Below are 22,488 nucleotides of genomic sequence, written 5' to 3' on the forward strand. Positions count from 1 at the left end.
TTTTAGTCCCAAAAATAGCCACTGAGTACGAGCAGAACAAATCTGTTAGACAAAGGAGATTTGAATGACAGTGAGCATGAAGCCGCTGATATGATCAGAAACAGATGACCTCATACTCTGGCAGTACAGATAAAATGTCGATGAATGGGCAGCTGTCTCTCTGCAATCAGACAGCCAGCCAAAGACACGGAACAAAGATAAAAATCACACTGATTATGATGACTGATGATGATACTGGTAACTTTCACGTTGATGGACCAGCACGGATTGCTGTGCTCTTACCAGTGTGGAAACAGCGGAGGTGTACATTGGAGTGTGTCCCGTAGACATCAACACAGGCTGCAAAACAACAGAAGGAGAGGGTAATTGTGCAGGCCTTGTACATCGGCACAGGGAAGAACAGCGGGTACCGCTCAGTCTTTTCTCTTGTGGCGATTGATTTTGCATATTTCTAAGAAATCCTGAAAGCAGGCCTTGAATGCGACAGTTAAAGGGCCCACACTGTAACATACTGTACTACAGTGTTGAAAGTAAAATACTTGTTATATGCAAAATCTTAAAAACAGTGTACCACACAGACAGCACATCGAGAAACATTGATTAAAAATTGTATACTGATCATTTATACAAGCACCAGCCCTGAAGATGGATTAATGCAGAACAGCGATCAAACAATCAAACTAAGCAGAATACACAGTGACACAGACGGACTGTCTCTACTACTCACTGATAGCTTATATATGAGAGAGTAAAAAACACTCAGGTACATACAACCATTAAGAAACAGTGGGATTGTCAGTGCTTGTTAAAGCAGAATTGATTACTCTGCACAGCTGAAGTTTTAAACAATCCACCATGTGCCCATGAATTTTACAAACAGCAACACTGCAGCATTTTCACATGTCAGGAGACCCGTTTCCTCCCACTGGAAAAGTTTTATATTACAACAAAGCATGTAATTAAAGTATGAATGTTAGGACAGCTGCATTTGCTGATCCAGCACAGCACTTCATTCAGTTGATTCATGCCGATTCCTCCTGTTATTAACAGACACTACCTGTCTTTCTTAATATAGACACTGCTTTCTATTCAGTGCTTCACTGGAAATATTTTGGCTTGCTAAATGGCAAATCAGGAGTCATATCAAAGCTGAAGAGTATGAAAAAATGCAATGAGTCAATGTTTCTGCTGCCACGCAGTCTCAAGCATGTGAGATGGCTGCAGGAGGGGTTAGGTAGTGTGGAGAAGGTTTTTAAAGATGGGAAAGTAAAACTTGGGCAATGTTATTCACTCGCTGGACCCACATCCTCTCTGTAAACGAGAATGAACAGCTTGTATAACTGGGGGAACATATATAGATGAGAACCGGGAGGAGCGTGTTTGGAGGCGTAGTCCCGCTCCTGAAATTCAGATACTTTATCTCCAATTGATGAAGGCCAGGGTTTCCAGTGTTGTTCAAAAAGTAACAAACCAGTTCACAAGAGCCCTCGGGGGTACTGTGTGAGGACACAGTACAAGCAAATGGAGCAACACAGTGCAGATAAACATCATGCATCATCATCATCATAGTTATCCTGAAATTGACCATTATTGTCTTTAAATCTTCATCAAAATCACAATTAACAACAAAAAATCAATTACCTGTAAGCCATATGTAATAATTATTAAATATCTTTATCAGGCCTGTATTAATATTTGCATGTGACTCATAATATCGCAGAAATCTGATCACAATATGATTTTTACTCGTCTAACTCTGAGTGGGACAAACATAAGGGTCGCCACATGTTCATGCATCCAGCCAGCCTAGGACGGAGTTACGTTCTTGTATTTGTTTTTATAGCTATTCAAGGATGCACACGCAAAGCTCCCAGAGCGTGATGTGAACAATTCACTTTGAACTAAGTTAAGGCAGACCTTTGTACTTCATCATGCATTCAGCTCTCCCTGAAGAGAAACACAAAACTTCATAAATAATAGCGGTATTCCAAAAATAGAAATAGGGCCAATCCTGATTCAAAAAAGCACCACTGCAAACAACATCAACATGCTCTCTTTCAAATGTTAGGAAAAATATCCTCAAGACAGAATTTCACTGCAGTGTAGGTGTCTTAATAACAGTGTTATTGCTGCTAATGCAATTTAGTGGTTTATAAACTGCTCTCTGTGTCACACAAGTTTTGATGCAGTGAACATACTGAGCACCAGAAATGTCTTTGGGCAAAATGGGGAGACTGTAGAAAATCTATTTTAGGAGACTTTTAGAGACATGGGACACTCACAATGCAAAACCTCATTATGGTTTTAGTTTATATTGCAAAACCCTTGTATTTTACACCAAGTATTACCCACTGTACTTAATATCACATTGAGGGATGATATCAAGGAAATGCTTTCACAGCCTGCACTTTAATATTTGCTAAATTGGTTTTAGAATTCTAAAAACTCATTGCCTCAAAAATGATGCAACTTTCACTTAAAAGTGGTGAGCAGTACAGTTCCAGCTTGGTTATAGTGACTGTGTCATACTTTTTAAAGCCTAAACCATGACATAACTGACAGAGAATTGAATGAAAAAAAAAGTTTATTGAACGTTCTGACATATTCTTTTTTATATATATAATTATATATTATTTTGCATATATAACATTTAAAGTGCATCATATTTTGCAACATATTTATTTAGGTTTAAAAAAATTATTTAGGTTCTTTGGGGAGATAAAAACACACACTGATGTTGTAGAAATATTAAAAATTAAAGGAGGCCATGCCCAAACCCAAGTATTGTTTGTGATTTTAGTCTGTTGTTAGGTGGTTACTAGGCAGCGTGACAACAAAATAATGTACCGAGAATTTAAGTTTTGAGGAACTAAAGCAGATGTTGCTGTTGCTGTTATGAATTGAAAATGTATTGATGCTGTAATGATTTCATAAATTAAATACATTTGTGCATAAATACTAAAAATGGGTCATTTTAGCTTGTTGCTAGGTAGTTGCTAGGTAACGTGATGACATATCTGATATAGATAAGAATCTTCAGGGCCTTTAAAATATACCCGTGTGCCATGTTTTTTTGTTTTTTTTTGCTCAACTCCTGATTGTGTAGGATGGGCAAACAATTTCTTGTATTATAATAGGATTTTATGAATAAATTCAATAAATTCAATTCAATAAATTCTGAAAATTAATTTAAAAAATGTTATAGAAGAAAATATTTTATTTAGAAAGACAGAAAACGAATGAAATTTAACAGTGGTTACATTACATGTTGAAGACAGATTTCACTTTTTCCTGCATCTCCGTGTGCCATAGACTACACACTGCACTTAAACAGCAATACTGCTTTTATTAACATTTGAAAAACAACCTTAAAGAGGACCAGTGACTGGCCATTAATCACTACAGGAGTTGCAATAGTGGTGGCCTGTTGACTTTACACTTCTCTTGCCCACACACACTGGAAACGACATTACATTTCAACAAGAATCAAAATCTAAACACGTAACAGAAAAAATATCACAGCACTCTAAATTAAAGCTTCAGCAGCCCTGTAGGTCTCTGTGCTTGGCAGTTTAGAAGTATTATGTACAACTACTCTCCTCACATTACAGGCAAAAAGGTAGATAATGTTAAATAAGTAAGTATATTTTAAACTTATGCTAGCTAACAAATTAAGTTATAGGCAATTAAAGGCAATTAAAAACTGATTACATTTGTACTATAATGTCAAACTACTATTAATTTAAGATACATGTGGTCTAATGGTGTCAGACAAAACACAAAAACCAAGCAGGAATTTTATTTAAACAATTATAACACCTATCTACACACCAAAGTAAATTAAAAATTCAGTGTTATTAATTTGAATTAATATGTAATTCTATGCAATTTTATAAATTTCCCCTTGAAAATCAATACATTTACATTTCTGGAAAATAATTAGATAAGGGCTTACATGTGCATTAGAAGCATGCTTTATAAATTTTATGAAGCCAATTAAGAGTACAAAGTCATGGTATGCTGCACAAACTGAAGTCCACCAATAAAATGCTTTAGCAGTCAAAATAATAAAGAGTCAAGACTCGTAAGGATGATACAGTGTAGCAGAGTCAGTCACTGTTTGAGGAGAAATACAAATAACAGAAGAAAAGCAGAAATTATTTCATATTTCTGATGCCAATTTCCTGATTCTCCACACTGTTTCTGCATGCCAGCCTCAACACAATTAGTTTTCTAATGAAAGTGCACATCTAATGAAACAGTTCACAGAAAAAGTTATATACTAAGTGCCATTTTATTAGTGGAGACCTCTTCAGCTGCTCATTAATGCCAGTATCTAATACCTAATAGCTTATATGCAAATATTAGCCAATGATGTGGCAGCAACTCTGTACATGTGGACACTTTGACAGGATCGAGAATTGCAATGAAAAGCAGGGATCCATCCTGCCTTGAATAATGGTTCACACTGCTGGGTGGGGGGACATGAAAGTGACTTTACTCAAATGGCCTCCACCTTCATCAGATCACAATCCTGTAAAGCACCTTTAGGATGCGTTGGAACAGGAAACTGCATTGTGGATGCGCAGCTGACAAATATGCTGCAATGTCATGATGCCAGTATGATGTCAATATGGGTCGAAAATCTCTGATGAATGTTTCCATATTGAATCTATGACGTGAAGAATTAAGGCAGTTCTGAAAGCAGAAGGAGTCATGCATGGTGTACCTAATACAGTGGCCAGTCTCCATGCTCACGATAAAAGAGGGACCTACTGATATTCATATAAAATACTCTTCAGTGTAATGGGATGCAATAAGTAAATCGGGCAATTTGCCAGTTTGAAACATATATTAAAAAAAACCTCACAGACGTTATCATTATTAGATCATAAATAATATTTCCTGTATGATAACTCATATATACTGAAAAAAATACCACAAGCCTCAAAGGACTGACTGAATGAGTCATGTAATGGACCTGAACCACTGGAGGGCACGCATTACATTTTTTATTTGACTTAATAAACCTCATACTGGTGGGTTTTTAGAGAATGGAGTAACTCTCCTGCCACATTACCATAATAAATGGTGCACCCATCAACTATGAATAATTACTGATCCCTTGGCATGTGCTGGATAGCAAACTCAACTGGGAGCACAGGGATTCAAAGTAACAAAAAAAAAGAGAGCTTGTCTGTCCTTTGTAAAAGCTAATAATGCGACACGTTTACACGTCATCTTGTTTTTAAATATATATTTTAACTGTCACAACACATCACCCCCTTAAACATCTACAAAAAATGGTTTAACAGAGAAAAACATGTCATCTTTTTGTTGTCAGTCTTGAACAACCTCACGGGTAAAGCCTCAAAAGCAGGGACGTCAAAGTCATGTTACATCGTCGGACACATACAGCCCACTGTGATCTTCAGCTGTCCGGACCAATGAAACTACGTGATAAATGTCTAAAATTACAAAAGCTATGGTAGTTCATTGTCCAGACTGAATTTAATATATTTAATAATAATAATAATCATAATAATAATAATAATAATAATGATAATCAGAATAATCGGTCTAGTATAAATGGTAATGGTGTTGAAAGCTGTAAAATGTAATTAAAAGTTAAGTTCTTTAGGTTTTCCAAAGCTGCGCATTGTGACACCCGAACTTTAGAGTAAGAGTCACAGACTTATAGACAAAGTTACCACAACCAAAATATATGTATATTATATATTACAACCACTTTCTTGTTTGTGCCCATCAACGAGCAACCTCAAAAGCCAAAATGAAATCTAGAACTGTAGTTCCTCTTGTGGCCACTTGAGGTTGGCTTCAAAAGAGAGCCGATCCCTAATAGACTCTCATGTTAAAATACCCAAATTTAGGCCGACATATACATGATTACATCTTGGCATAAAACGGTTTGCTCTCATTATTTTCTACCTCATTATAGTTGTACAGGCAATTGATTTTTATATAATTTACTCCTTAAAATCACACAAAGGCTTAAATTTAGGCATAATTAAGGTAGTGCTGCTTTGATATGTTGTTGTTAAGCCTGTACCAAAGTCACAAGTTTCCTATTGTAACAAATTATGGAAGCAAATATCTACCCAAGCTTAGCTCTTAACTAGGGCTGAACGATATATCGCATTTGCGATAATATCGCGACATGATCAAGTGCAATTTTCTAACCGCAAAGGCTGCGATTATACTCTGGACATGTCCAAATTCATGGGCTGCATCCTCCTGAGGCCGCATTTGTAGACCGATTACGTCACAGCGACGTGCCGAAGGCTGTCCAAATTACTACCATATCCCAGAATTCATAGCGCGGCCCAGCCAAACTCCAGTTTCCAGCAATGGCGGCCGCTACTAAGTTTTAAAATTACTCATACTAATCTTTCTGGGTCACAAAATAAACTTTTAACATATTTTCAGGCGAGAAAGTAGTTGTGTAAACATCAAATATCTGCTCGGTTTATCAAGATATCCCATATTTGCAAAAGTGCTTCGACGTTTTCAGAGGCGTCTGCTACCCACCAGCTCGACAGCTAGCCGGGAGCTCGAGGGTTACTGATGCGGCCGAGAACGGCACAACTCCCGGCACATCATTTTCAGATCACCGCGGAGTTTCGCTGCTCGGGTTAAACGTAATATATAAGTCACTTAGACAACCTAAAAATGTTATTGTTGGGCTTTTTTCAGTGTTTTGTTTGTTCGTGAGTAAATCGGTTTGGCTGAGATTAAAGTTATTAGATTAGATAAAATAAAACTTTATTAATCCCCCGGGTGGGTTCCTCCTTGGTTTTCACACAGCTGACTAAACGTCAAACAGAAAACTTATTAAACAGAAGTATGAGACAGTCGAGAATTTACACCAGTGTCTGGTTATATTTTAGATAGCAAGAAGCAGACGGCCGAGTTTATTAAACTCCACCGAGACAGCGGTGACGCAGATCAGAAGGCTAGACCGTCCAATTTCACGCCTTTAAACTTTAAAGGCGTGTTTGTGTGTGTGTTTATACAATTGCTATTATGTTTGCACTTTATGTGTAATGTTACTGACTGCAGAGATCAGTAAGATGTGTGTATTTTTTATTTATTAGTTTTATTTATTTAATATTATTTTTTAATTGAATGACTGTCTAGTAGTTCACAGATGTCGAAAAACTGAGTGTGGTAAAGCCACTGATTTTTTTTATGTATATTTCTGCAATCTGCACATTGTACTGACTTTCATTTTAATGTTTACACCAGGGTTCCTTGTCAGCACTTTATGCTCAGATGTTTGTAAGCTAAAAATAAACTATTGTGTATGTTCAAATATACTGTTGTGATTGAAGTAGTTAAATAAAAATGTCAGTCATCAATTCATGCATCACCTCATGTCATCATAACAGAGGTCTGTCTTCCAGGAAAGAACAGTTTAAAATTAATGTAATATAGTATTGGCCATACTATATGATGTATTGCTTGTCTTTGTTTAATAATACAGAAGACAAAGACCTTAAAAAATAATCGCATATCGCATCGCAATCGCAATATTGGGGCAAAAAATCGCAATTAGATTATTTTCCATAATCGTTCAGCCCTACTCTTAACTCCCCTGCTCTTCCCTCTAGTCTAAATATGTTCATGTCCAGTTAAAAGAACAATACCAAGATGATGAGAGCTAAAATAACAAACATGGGTTTTCACACCTTCTTCACTACTCCTAGATGTTATTACCCTGTGTTATTCCTGCAGTATACAGTCTTATACCCATTTAAAATCTCTATCTGGACAAGTTTTTGTGCATTGTACCGAGTAAGGAACTTTTTCTAGTGTCTTGTACGACTTGACCTAACTCTCCAAAGCTACTGCGGTGGTTTTTAATTTGGCAGTGTTCCCATACAGAGCACCCTCCTCACAGCATCCTCAAGGAGAAATCTCCATGGCCACCAGAGCTCATGCTGAACATACAGCTGTATATTTTAAACAGCAGCAGACAACAATAACTCAGCCTCTCCATTGTATTCCCTGGTGAGAAACTGATAACCCCTCCCTCCTCAAAGAACCCCCATCAAACTAAATAAATGCAGGCACTCTTAAGTTTTAATAGCAAGGGATGCTGTTAAATAACGCATGTGGGCATAGGAGACAGATCATTATTAAGTGGCCATTATAGCCTACACCTTTACATTTGTAGCTACACTAGGTATTTGCTAATGCACTCCTAGCAAAGCGCTCATATTCCTACTGATGTCAGCTGTATCGTTTGACTGTGTGACCGGCATCTCCTGTGCTGTTGGTGTCATTGCCCCCTTCTTTGTCATGAAGCTCTCAAAGACATTAAATACTGTATTGCAAAAAAGAATCGTAAGCATTTCCTTATTCTATACATTTGATTCTGTACCTGCAACTCCATCCGCCAGTCAAGCTATCTGCTGCCACCAAACTCAGAATGAGAGATTTTATTTCAATTTGTTGGATTTTTTTTTTGCTGCTGTCACACGGTATCATTTATTAAACCAAACCTATATCTGAATGCATTCTTTAATGTCTCAAGTGTTCGCATTACTACCTTAAAACTCTTAAATGCATCCTGCACATTGATTTTGAAGCTGTGCAAATTCATGTAAGTGCAAAATTGATCTGACCATTTAAGGTGCCAGGGGCCGTATCTATTCCCCATAAATGTATTACATTCCCATTACCATACTTAAGTTGACCATGATTCCAAAAAAGACAACACGACATCTTAAGAAAACCTATAATAGATAGATAGTGTGCGTGTTTGTGTGTGTTTGAATTAGAAATCTAATAATCAGTGATATATACTGTTTTTTTCTTAGGGGGGTGTTAAACAATCTTCTTTAATAATAACAGCAATTTTCAAGCGTCTTCATCAAATATTATGAATTATAAATACAATTATCCGCTTCCACAGAACATACATTTAGCATAATTAGCACGTGTGTAATTAGGGTTTTTGAGCTGCACTGCAGGAAAAAAATAAATCTCTGATGCACTCAGATCGCAAAGTGGCTCACATGAAGTCATGTAAATGTGAAGTCAGAGTTATCTCACTGATGTTGCATTGAATATTCAGCACTGCAGTACATATATAATTGGCTGTGGAACGATGATGTGTGAAGCTCTCTGCAATATGCTCTCGAGCAAGGGTGTGCTTATTTTGGCACCGTGGGCTAACGGCGTCGTTCCTAAGTGTTGACAGCTGAGTGCTTTGTGCTGTTGTAATAGTGTTGTGTATTGATTACCAATGCACATAAGCGAGTGTGTTTTGGAACGTGCGTATCCTACCTTGACAGGTGAGATATGCGTGTGTGGTGTGTAGCCATGGATCGCCTCCATGGCGGCGAGGTTTTTGTCACTCATATGAAGCATCTCTGCACTTTTCCCTTGAGCCAGATGTGCTGGACTGTGCTCCAAGGGGGGCGTCTCCTCATCCTGGTACCTGTACTTCTGCAGACACACACAGATACAGGCGAGGGTATTAGTCTCGCCAGGTCTTATGTAAAAGGAGCTCGATAACAGGTAAATCACAAACAGAATTTACCGCCACCTTTCGCTGGTTTCTGATCTTCTTACACATTATTATGTAAAAGACAGTCTACCTGTACAAAGAGCAGAGCACAGTATTTCTACTAAAGAGGGATTTTTAGCTAAAAGCGGACAATCTATATGCAAATCTAGTTTATCACATAACATGTGTGACGCCCACAAGCGCAAATTGGACAAACGGAGGCCTCAAAATGTTTCCATTGTGCGTTGAGCAAAGCTAACGTCCTCCACAGCCACATGGAGCAACTGGAGCCGTGACTCATAGCGGCTCTGAAGTAGCCGATCATGCGGCTTCTTCCTAGTAACCTCACTCCCCTACCGATATCCCACACCTGGGCAGCCTGCCAGCAGCCCACTGTTTTAGCCACACATGGTAGGTTTCATTTTAGGCGTGATGACACAAAATCTGCACGCAGCAATTTTCCATCACAAGCACACGAGAACGTGGGCAGCATCACAGTGGATATCTGCTCGTCCTGCGGGTTAGAGCTCGCGGTTTCTGCATATCTGTACGCTGCTCCTGAAGCCTCGAAGGCTCACAGTGTACTACCGTGCTGCACTGCAGATGTGAAGCGGCCGATCTGAAAAATGGAAACATTTGGTGGGTCCTTCAGAATTTTGGCTGGTGGCCCGATTGCCAACCCTGCCACTATCCCCTTTCTCATTTATATATATATATATTTATTTATGTTTTGGAGGCAGACTGGAGAGAGAGGTGCATCACTGAGCTCTGTCTCAGACAGGCTGCCTAGCAACCAGAGCAGAGCAGAGATTGCAGTGCCACAGTTGGGGCTGCCAGCATCGGTCCTGGATCACATTACACTGAGACAGCAAGAAAGAGAGGGAGTGAAATAGAGATGAGGATAGAAGAGAAAGTGAGGGGGATGGGTAAAAATGGGAAAAAAAGAAAGAAAAGCGAGCCCATCAACAGAAAACAGCAGCATGAAGGCAGGAAAGAAATGACTCGTTGTTGTTGCATAATTACAGGTTAATAAGCTGGAAGCCCTTTTTTTCTGTGCAAAGCGCTGAGTCTGATATTACTGCACTGTTGTATACATAGATTAACTATTATGTAACTGCATACCACCAACTACCTGCACACTGTAAGAGAACAGATTCAATTAAGTATGTGGCTCAACTGGGAGATATGGTCCATAATAAGATGCAAAATATTTCTCTGTTTTTAAAACTCATCCCAAGCAATATTACAATATTAAACTTGCATGCAAAAACATAAAAAGAAAATACAACCCAGTAAAATATTATTATTATTTAGGTAATTGGATACTTTTAGCAGCTGTTAAATTAATATATCTTATTTTTTAAAAGAAGAAATGTCATGACGACGTAGCTATGATTAATGTAGCCTAGTTCTATGGAGCTACTGTGCTGCTGTCTATACTCACATATAGACAGCAGCATGTTTTTTAATGAAGCTGAATTCCCAGTAAAGCTGTTCTGATTTCCACTTTTTTTCGTGTTTCTGTTGTTAGAAAACGGAGCAAGTATGAAATATGAAACAACACGTGAACTGGCAGCCAGTTAAAAAGCCGTCTTCAAGCAGCACCTCTGCACTGCTGAAATCCTCGTTTTTTTTTCATCTGCCACCCTGACCACGACACTGTCTGACAAAAACACACAATTCAAGTCGCTGTTGCCACAGAGCAGAAGTAGAGAGAGCCGTATCTGTGGCAAGACATCACACTTTCTGGGCAATACTGGAGGCTCTCTTCTGCAGAAAGTAGCTAAGGTGCTTCTAATAACATCTGGGTCATGGTCATAACAAACAAATTAAGGCTGAGCCTCAAATACAGGCCAGGGGGAAACCAATCCCTTCCTGTTGTTACTGCATGTGCAATCCATCACTTACAATGTTTCTGTAAGAATTATGCACTTGGTTTAAGAATTTAAGGTCTGGTTCCAAATGATCGGTCTATGTGTTTAGGGAGATAACTGAGTGAAATTATTGATTTCAATAACCCACAGCTGCTCCAAATCTATAAATTCTAAAGCCACCTCTCTGCTTCAATTCCTGTCTCTTTAAATGCAGAATATACAGCAGAGCATCCTTGATATAAAAAAAAAGAGGATGGAGTCCCCGCAGCTCGGAAAATCAACGTAACTTACAAGGGGATGCACATAATCATGTAAATTACTTTGCATTTTTCATAATACGCCATAACTTGCTCATATTTTGTGTATGTACTGAATTTTCAACAATTTGTAAAACCCGGAGGCAAACTATTATTACGTTTCTGTAATAACTGTAATAAAATCTGCTCTCATAAGAAGGTTTGCCGGGCGTGAAACCTTTTGTACTGTAAGCTTAGAAAGGTGCACTATAACGATTCTGCTACAGGCTTGCCACTAATATAAGCCTACTTCAAAAAAACGAAGGCAGTTGACTTAAATGGAGGCACTGGTAACTTATTATTATCTACTTATTTTTATGTGCATGAGAGCGAAGGAATCGTGGGAGAGAGCCCGAGAAGCAAAACAGCAAAGCTTGTGTCATGCTGGCAGCTTAAAAAAATATGACAGTTTGTACCAAGCATTCCCAATACATTTACTACATCCCATGTAGAACAAATCAAAATATACTGACTATATTTGATCTATTTCCCTAGTCCTAATTGTGGTTAATTAAGTATTCTTAACTCCAACTGTATCAGTAAAGTCTTTTCGTCAAATAATATAAACCACTGATTTAAACCCTGGAAAGACAAGTATATTACATGAATCACCGCTCAGAGTAGCCCTGAGCTCTCTGGTCTTCACTTCCTCCCCCTTTCCTGCATGACCAGCCTTCACGCTGCCATGTTGCCTTCTGTCCCACTGGTGGGGGATGTGACATTAAACTCAAAGATATGTTACACAGTGTCCTTCTGGAGAGAGGTTTGGAGCATTTTTCTCTGACAAGCACACTGTGTGATTGTTAAAAATGACACAGGATTTGTTTATTTGGAAGAGGGGGAAGACAAATGATTGATTTGAACACTATGAATGATTTTGAAGCTGACTGAGCCTTGGTAAACATTTTAACAAAGCCAGCATGACTGAGGGGCGGGCGGCAGAGGGATTCTCAACAGCCACGGATCATCAAAGTTCTCCTATCCTTTCGGTTTTCCAGCTAGGTAAAGAGCCATCACTGAATTCACCTGTTATGCATATCACTACTGATTGGATGGTTTAATAACTAAAAGTACAAAGACAATAAAATTCTCCCTTTTTTTGTTGTGCGTTCCATCATTTACACTGTTTCTGTGAAAATTATGCACCTGTTTTTTGGTGTTAATATTGTAGCTCCTTCTGAACCATGTTACTGATATGTACATATGAACATTTTATTTATTTATTAATAAAAATGCTTAATATTTTTTTATCGAGATTGAGAGAATGAATGAGCCTCTGCACCATCAGATATAATTGGCTTTTCCACACTTAGGCAGTGTGAGAGGAGGGCAGCTGTTTTTAGTTATTTGTTTGTTAGGGTTCAACAAGAACAGCTTGGAAAGTCCTAAAAGAAAAAAAAAAGAAAAAGATTTCCACTCCGAAGCAGAAATCCCAGAATTTTATGTGTTTTTTTTCTTTGGTAATTCAGGTTTTGGGTTATTTGTTGTGCAAAAAAGCATTGTGACGGTGTCATTAATGCTATTTTCAATGAAGAATAAATTCATTTGTCATCTCACAATTCAGAGGTTTGAAGGCGGCCATTATCAGCAAACAGTATAAAAAAAATAAACAAGTAATTAGCTAAGCCCACATCTGACACACATATAACTGCACCCGACCTTTTTGGATGCCCAGAGCATCAACATTGCCTGATAACAAAACAACCACGCACAGCTCGGTAGCGAAATGGTCATTTTCTAAATAATAGAGCATATCTCTGTCTGAGCCAGTCAAGCCAATCCAGTCTAAACTGGTTCTAGGTGCAGCTCCTCGGTTTGTCAACCGGCTGAAACAAGCTATTTCAGCTCCACTCACTTTAAAGTCACTCTGAAGGCAGCCTGCTTTTTTCTGATTGGCTGCCCCTCATAAATCAAAAGTTTGATGGCAGGTGGGTGGGGCTTTAGCTTGCACAACAACCATATTCGGGATAAATATCATATAATACCACTCAAAGAATTTTTAAAATATTTGTTTTAATTTATTTGTTTGTTTGTTTTATATCCCAGTGATCATTAAAATTAAAGTTAGCTGCAAAATAACGTCCATAAATAGACTACTGGAGGCATTTCAAGATGACTGGCAACTTGCAAGACCTGCTTCTACGAGGATGGTGATTCTACAGAGCCAGGAAAATGTTTCATTTTTGAATGATTGTGATCACTTGCACATAAACCAACCTCTTTATCTGAGACTTTTTCCACAGTATATGCATGACAAAATGAGGTAAATTAAGGAAAAGCATCGCTGTTACCCTCTGGATTGTAATACACAGAATGCACTGACATCCACTGTCAAGAACACAAATACGTAAGAAGATATAATCTGTTTTCATAAACATAAATTCTCATTAGATCACTTAAATCGTTTTCTAACAGGCAGGGAGGTTTCCAAGGGCCTGCCTTACTTAAAGGTCATCGTTAGGAGAGCAGCATGAGTAGTATTTGCTTAAATTCTTGTACTATGTGTGAATAATAATAATAATATTTAACGTTTAACAGAGTTCAGTTATTGTAGAGCAAATGTCAAATGCTGTCTGCCATCACATTACTTTGTAATTCAAGGACCAAGCATGAGCTTTTAAATTATTTTCATTAGGTAATGGAATGAAAGCTGACCTTACCCCTCAGGCATATAATTTACAACAAACTTATATGGTAAATGCATTTGATGTGGAAGACATTACAGGAACCATTAGAAGCTTTTCACTTGCAAATCTGTGTCAATTAAAGGTGAATGCTCATTTATTTACATGTCTTTTGATTCTTAAAAATCAACCCAGAGGGCTTTTTATTGAGTCTGTTTGGTACTGCAACGATATGACGTTTGGAAGCAGCACAACATATCTCATAAAAAGTAAATGTGTTTCTATTCAAATGAATTTGAAGATTTGTGTTTAAATACATAAAATGGCATAAAAATCAAAACACAAAGCCAAAGTTAAAACACTTAGATAGGAGCAACTGATTGTTTAAAACCTGACAGTTTAAAAAAATAATTAACAGTAATTATTTTTGGAAAAAATATGAATAATCAGAGTTTTTCCTGCCACAAAATTGGCCTGTGGTGTGATGACTAGGCAGGACAGCAGGATCAATTTGCATCCTATGAAAGTGATGAGGATGTGTTACCTCTTTTTGACCAAAATGTTCCTGTTATACATTTAACAACATAGATTATGCACAAATTCCCTGTGCTGAAACGCAGTCACCTGTGGTGATATTTAACTTTTTCTTTTGTTTATTCATCAGCTTTCATGTCGCAGTGACCATTTGCATTTAACTAAATCTGGATAGTTTTTCAAAATATAACTTCCCAAACAAGCGCCCGGAGGCTCTTTGAGATGACACAATGAACTGTACACTGTAGGTGGTAGAGATAATCTGAATGAATGAACGTGAAAAGGTAGAAAACCACATGTGCAAGGGAGGCAATATTCACAAATTAGATATCCCAGACAAATAAAACACTTGGACAATATTGCACTCACAGTCAATGAATGTTATACAAGTTTGGTATGGTTCAGCAGTGTTGTGTAGGGGGAAGAGAACAGCTTGGTCGTTTTTGCATTTCTAGTTAATTTTCATGCGTGGATCAAACATCAGCAAAACAAACATATATATAATTACTGATGATTCACTGACGCATAATGTTGGTCGACTAGACAAGAAATACACTTAGATTTGTAATTTTACCTCTGTTCACCAACACAGCTGATTTTAAACCCAGCAATCAAGATGTGATTGAATTGTAGACTCTCAGCTTTAAGTCAACGGGTTTAGCAAAAGTACTAAAATGACTGTTTAGGAATTACATCATGCCCTATTTTCAGAGGCTCAAAGGTAACTGGACAAACTAACATCATTTTAACTGTAAAGATCGCTTTTAATTATTGGATGATCCTGCAGCCAATGACTGCCTGGCATCTAAAACCATCAACATAGGTGGTTGTAGCTCAAGAGGTAGAGCAGGTCTTCTGCTAATTGAAAGGTTGATTGTTCAACTCCAAGCTACTCCAGTCTGCATGGGCAAGATTCGTCCATCAGAGTATGAATGTGTGTGAATGTTAGACAGAAAGCACTTACTTAGAAGAAGCATTGTAGGAATGGGTGAGCCAAGTTGCGCTTTGAGTGATCAGATAGAGTAGAAAAGTGTTCTTTGAGATGCTCTGCTGTCCCTTGAATTAAACCCGAAAGTCTGCACTTCAATTGCTTGTTGTGAAAACCGTAAAATAAAAGTGTCTTTGACTTGGGGTTTAACTTTACTTCTTGCTCTTCCTGTGAAAAAAAGCAACAAAAAGTAATCACTGTGTTCTTCCCTTTCACACACTGTAAGTAGGCCACAGCTCTGCCTGGATATCGGTGAACAAACCCTCACACCAGCCCACTAGAATCTATCAACCACACTCACGTGGACTACTTACATTATCTTGAAAATCAGACTGATGATGTGGGTGAAATAACACTCATGGTGCCCAGCATCATCATTCACTGTCACTTTGACAGAGCGCAGAAAAGAGAGCAACATTTGCCTGTGACGGTCATGTGAACGTCCTCTTTTCCACTACAATCCATCAAGAAACAGTCACTGTTGCCTTCTCAGTTGATTTTCACTCCCAAGTGTCTTCACAAGAGCCAAACCTCAAACACAGCTTTCATCTCATTTGCATTATCACAATTGCTGTTGCCAGCCAACACCTACCAGTACAACACTTTTTTCGTGTATATGTGAGCCCCAGAAGACAGAAAATTCACTCATCTACTGCCAATGGTAACTTCAGACTATTCTCCAAGGTGTTTCAGCACAACACTTTGACGAGTGTTAGTATCCTGTAGCTATGCTGGCTTCCACAATAACAACAGACTTTTACATTTACCATGGGGCAGACTGCTTAAAGCTGTGCTGAGAAGGATGTTAATGTAAGAATCCATCAGTCCTAAATCAAAAAGTGGAGCTCCAACAAAGAGGAATATCCAATACCCCCACGGAGATGCTCTAGATTCACCCCCTCTTTACCCAAATTTAAGTCTACAGTTGTCGCCTTTGCAATGCTGAAAATTAGCATTAAGTACCAATCTAACTAATGGGCCGACAAAAATTTCAAAAGACAGAAAGACAAAGGGCAAAGAGTGAATATTTATTTAAGAATGCATAATTAAATTATTTATTATCATGATTTATTGATTTATTAGCATAATTGAATGAAAAGCAAGTGCAAACACATCTTCTGGGCTGAAATACGAAGGTGTTACACAGCGAGCAGCAACAGAAATGCATCCGCGTCGTCCCACAGGGAGATGATTTAAGTTCTGCCCTGAAGACCTATTCAAAATCAACATTTTAATCAAACAAATACTTTCAGCAGTACATGTTTCGAATCCCATTTTAACCACTGTAAAAAAACAGGCTTTTTTATATCAGAGTGGAACCATTTGCTTGGCGAGCAAAAGGTTGCTGGTTAATGACTCAAATCTCCTTTTGCATTGCAGGAACAGCAGCTGGCATTAAAAACTGCTAAATCAAACATGCGGCGCTTCCTGCTGTGGGAACCCTCGTGGTAAGCAAGCAGCTGAAAGTAGTTTCCATATCACAATGAAACATAAAAGGCCATAAAACAACCTTAGCAGTTTAGTGCGGTTTTAACTTTCCTCAAATCTCAGTCTTTTTGCTTGTTAATTTATGTTCGTGTTGATGCTAATAACATTCTGAATTTCCTGTCTGTGGGATGATTCATCATTGATAAAACCCACACAGATGCATCATCCTCAAACGCAATAATCAGATCAGAGTTACAGTATATGTTGCCATAGTGGGTGCTCGGCTGTGGCACTTCTGCAAAGGGCTGGGCATGGGGGGGGGGGCATTGTGTCTGTCTAGAGCCTGCTTTCACTGGAACTTCACACTTTTTTGCGAGGCAAGAAACACTTGCACGAGTCTGCAGTAGTAGGCCAGCTCATGTGAAATTTATCATTATGTAAATGGAAGTAAATGCAGACTGCTGAATTAATGCTTGGCATTAATGCACACAGGGAAACATCAAGATCAGACAGGGAGGGAAGGGAGAGCAAACATGCTCCCTCCTTTTGGCTTCGTGACACGTGAGGAAGCTAGAGTCAGAGCCTACAGCTGACTAGATTTCTGGTGGTCAGTGTGTGCAGGCAATGCAACGAGCAGAGCCCTGACAGCTTAAGTGCAACCCCGTGGATAAAAGGGTGTGTTGGATATTCGCTGCACTGAGAGGAGTACGTCATGCCATGCTACCCTTAATTAGCAATAAATAAATAAATAAATTTTTGCAAGTCTGCAGGTCAGACACAGCTCAGCAGTGATGATCGTTTCATCTCCTTTCACTTGGTCCACAGAAGCATGCACACACCATGTTTTTTGGGGTTTTTTTGCTGACCACATGCGATTTCACGTATGGTGCACTTGTAATGGGGGTTGCAACATTAACCCTCACTCTCTGACTTGTCCACAAACACGATCATGCATGGAGAAGCCATTTTACCACAGTACTTCTTTAGAAATGAAAATGCAGCGATGGTAGATTTAAAAGTACCAACAATAAATATTGCAAATGAAGCGCCTCGATGAAATGCATTGATTTCTTAATGGCTTGCATAGAATAAAAAGCGTTACCTTGTTATACCACAATTCGAAAGGAAAGAGGCTTTTTAAATGGCTGAACATCAAAAATAAATGTATTTCATGTTTAGTAGTTGGTAGTGATTCATTTTGGCTTTCGGAGACAAATGCTGAGCTTATTTACGTGCTTGTGCCTTCTGTGAATGTTTACTTCCTGGAGGGTAAAGCAACTCTGAATCTTTTTGCATTACAGCGAGGCTAAAAATGGATTTAATTTTAATGTTTGATGATGCATATCCATGTGCCAGATGCTCAGCGAGGTGAGTTTTTCATTTGTAATGTTCTGGTCCTTTTTGTGTTTGCCAATCAATAAAGTTAGCTTAAAAGTAAAATCAGTACCATTAACTGTAACAAGGGCCTCTACTGGTTAATCAAAGGCTCCGCCATCATTTTTGCATCTCTAACTCTGGTGACTGTTGCATTTGGAAAGTGCCATGTTGGTAAGCTTGAATATTAGAGCTGTTTAAATTAAAAACTGTATTGTCTACCACCATCCCATTAATGGGATGCAGTTTATGTTTATGAACAACAGCTTCCTCTTTTAGATTGTTCTTAGACTTTTATGTATTTTATATTATTTTTTATTTTTTGCATGACCTTGATAGGTGGACTCGGTAAGGTCAGTTTCAGAATAGGTTTAGTTTTCATACCATAAATGTGCCTCTCTCATAACACAGTGTGGTGTTTTGGCTCACATAAGCACATAAAGGAAATGGTTCAATCTTAGACCTGAGAAGAACTTTTGTACACTCCACTACAGTGATGGGAATCCTCAAGCTTATTGCTGAGCTCGGGCTCATTTCTCTGTAACAAAGAAGGCGACACAAACAGCAGAGTAAAATAGGTCAAATCCATAGGAAGAAGTGTATTTGCAAGACTATAAAAACAGGGACATTAAGCATGGTGAATGTGATATCAGTGCCCCAAATATATCCTCTCTGCTATCTCCTTTCTATATAATTACTTCTGTGCATTTAAAATTTTGGGGGCTGGTAATGAATGACTTTTCTTTTTGTTTATTTTCCAATACAGACACAGCGGAAATTGATTATCGGGGTGAGCTGATTACAGACCTTGACACTGAGATGAAGGCGCGCTGATACCTGTGTCATAAATCATTCATTGCACTAACACTCGATTTTAAAACTCTATTCTTTGGCCTGTTTACATTGCACGGGCTTTAGTAGAAGTACCGCTCCAGATTGTGGCTTAAAGACAAAGTGAGGCAGGCCGTCTTGACTGAATGTTGCTAGGCCATCAATGGCCATTAAGCATAAGAGAGCCCATTAAAGCACTGCTGAGTGCCTACAGCCATAGAAAGACCTTTTTAATTAAGACACTGTATTCAAAATGACTGAGTGGATTTGTGCCGGGCATTGTTTAAGAACAAAGGTTATGCAAATACATCACCTTGAAAGCCCTTGGAAAACGACCGGTCATGTGGTAGCTAGTGTAACATAGAGGTTTATTGAGAGCAAAGGGTGCAAATACATGATATGAGGTAAAAAAAAAAAAATTGATCCAATACACTGTATATCCCAGAGATCCAAATTAAGCCCTACCTATAACAACTCCCCACGAGACTGCAACTGACTGGACACAAGCTGCTGGAGGGCTATTGAACCTGCATCTATACACTGTTTGCACATGAAAGAACAATGCTGAGGCTAGTCCTGAATGCACTGATGATTCCTGTGTTTTCCCCCAAAACAAGCCAGCTCCAACACAGTTACCAGTGGCATCATAGAGACAGCCTTACCAGAAAGTTCCCAAACAATCTCAACTAAAATAATTGCTTATAAATTACACTTGAAATGAAAAGAATCCCATGCTTAGAAGCCAGATCTATTAAAACAGAATTACTGTACAAGTGGCTTTAACTGAGTCATTAATCCCACCTGAAACCTGCTCTTTACGACAGAGTAAATGTTGTGTTGTGGAACTGCATTTCACTTGGATGGGCATGACTACAGAAGACGCAGCTTGAATCACTGGAAGAAGAATGTTGATGTGTTTTCCACCAGGAAGGTGTGGTTTTCCTGATGGAGATGCAGAGGAGGATATGAGCCAGGAGGGAGTGATGCATGGGGACAAATGGGATTATCTCTGCTAGTAAACTCAATACTGAGCACAGCAGGACCACCCTTTCAGAGACACGAAGAGGAAACACCCACGTAAAACCTCACCAGCTTTGCAGCAGACAAAATGTTCAAATAGTTGCAGGTAGTAGGATACGACGAAGATGTCGAGCTGTCTTATCTTCTAGCCACAAACTAGGAAGTGAACTGGATTCTAGTGACAAGACAAAACACGAACCAAAACGTCAGCAGTGAATTTACAAACAATTAACTGGAGCTCTGTACACATGTACACACCATTTTGGCAAGTGTAGCGACAATTACTGGCCAGAGCAGAGCGGTGTAGTCGGATTTGGCTTTGTAAAGCTAACAGATTAGTGTGCCATGTGGAGGGAAACTCTGAACTGGCTGCAATACTAGAAACACCTGAAGTTGGGAGGGATGGAGGGAGGAAAATCTGGACAATCAGAGAATCAGTGAATGAATGCCCAATGTCCTCTCTTTGGATTACACGTTCTCATCATGATGGAAAACAGACAAACACCAAAAAAAAACATCCAAGAAAATAAAAACTGCCTGATTTTTCCTGATAAACAGCAAACATCACCCTCTGGGTCTGATTTAAGAACAGGCTACTCTCCGTTCATGTTACCCTACTCCAAGCAGGCTCTGTTCTGTTGCAGCTTCCTCTAAGGATGAAGGCTACTTAAGTGGCCCTGAGCAATAAAGTGGTTTTTCCAAGGTCAAAAGCACAACATGCATCTTCCCTTGCTGGAATGCAAAGTGAACCTGTGGTCAAGCCCTACCGTGACCTGCCCAATGGAGACGGAGGAGAAATACAGGAGGGAGTGATGCTCCATTCATTAAGCAGCATCCGACTGTGAATTCACGCTGAACAGCAGCTAACACTAAACACAACAGTGCTTGCCAGCGATGCCGTAGCATGCTATGTGTAAAATGAAATCGACCATCTGAGCACGAAAACCCCGACCACTCGGCGGTGCAAAGGTATTAAGATGTGAATAAGCTTGCTGGCTCAAGACATATGGCCAAGTCACTTCACTGCACTAATTACTATCGTGGATTTGCACTTGGAAGGGGAAAAAAAGCGCGGTTCAGATGGCTTTTAACCCTCCCCCTCTGAAAAAATAAAAAAAATAATTTAAAAAAAAGGAAAGAAAGCTAATTTCTCCCAGAGGCCTTTTGCTCGGTTTTGTTCGGTGTCTGAACAAAGTGCATCCAGATGAGAGTCGCTGCTGCTGCAGCAGCCTTACCTTACACCCGAACATAAGAGACAGGGTCCGGTTGCTGCAGATGACCTTACACTGGCACATGACCGGAGAAAGACACTTTAAATTCCTGACAGGCAGAGACATCAGTCCGAAGCCCTCACACCAGGCAGACAGCACCAGAGCTCGTCGGTCCGCCGCCTCTCACTCAGAGCCACGGTGCAATTTAGACGAGAGCCGCGGAAGCTGGAGGGGGCGTGTGGGGCCGGTAGTACCCGTTAATGGGCGGGCTGCCCCGTTGAAGCGTGAGGTGTATTCCTGCTTTATTTGTTCGTTTATTTTTACATTTACTTTACGTTAACGTTTAACGAGTCGACTGCTGCCTGTACGTTGCCATATTGTCCAGAGGTTGAGCACAGCAAGCGTCACTCATAGCTATAGCGTCTCCCTCCCCACCAACCCCCCGCGTCTCTCTCTGTCCTCGCGCTTCACTTGATTGAGCCGTAAAGTTTGGACGTAAAGCGCAGCAGGAATCTCACAGGAAATCCGCGCAGAGAGTGACGCGAGAGCGATTATCAATTATCCTTTGAGTCTGCGTGAAAATTGTAGTAGTAGTAGTGGAGTAGTATCAAAGCGAGAGCAGTGAATGCCGGGGAGCATTTTTTGATGCTACACAAACATCCTCGCTCTCCTCCACATGTAACACCGTGATTGCTGCGCCCCCCGATGGATCACCGGGAAAATGGCGTGTAGGCTGCTGTCCAAGGTGCTGAAATCCCTCAACTCAGGAGGAG

At 39.3% G+C, this 22,488-nt stretch overlaps 1 protein-coding gene across 1 annotated transcript in view; it reads right to left on the reverse strand.

The window, feature by feature from the left end:
• The window catches only part of dlg4a (discs, large homolog 4a (Drosophila)), a 41,153-nt gene extending 19,312 nt beyond the window's left edge, over positions 1–21,841 (reverse strand). Inside the window, exons 1-3 of the mRNA XM_085363688.1 lie at positions 21,740–21,841; positions 9,313–9,474; positions 283–339 (exon numbers count right to left, since the gene is read on the reverse strand). Coding sequence (XP_085219814.1) covers positions 283–339; positions 9,313–9,474; positions 21,740–21,841 — 321 coding nt within the window. The remainder of the gene's footprint in view (positions 1–282; positions 340–9,312; positions 9,475–21,739) is intronic.
• Between the last annotated feature and the right edge of the window lie 647 nt (positions 21,842–22,488).

The sequence above is a fragment of the Diplotaxodon limnothrissa genome, linkage group LG10 (assembly GCF_057381915.1).
Source record: "Diplotaxodon limnothrissa isolate DT_005_m linkage group LG10, D_limnothrissa_male_GT1.1, whole genome shotgun sequence".
Classification (NCBI taxonomy): domain Eukaryota; kingdom Metazoa; phylum Chordata; class Actinopteri; order Cichliformes; family Cichlidae; genus Diplotaxodon; species Diplotaxodon limnothrissa.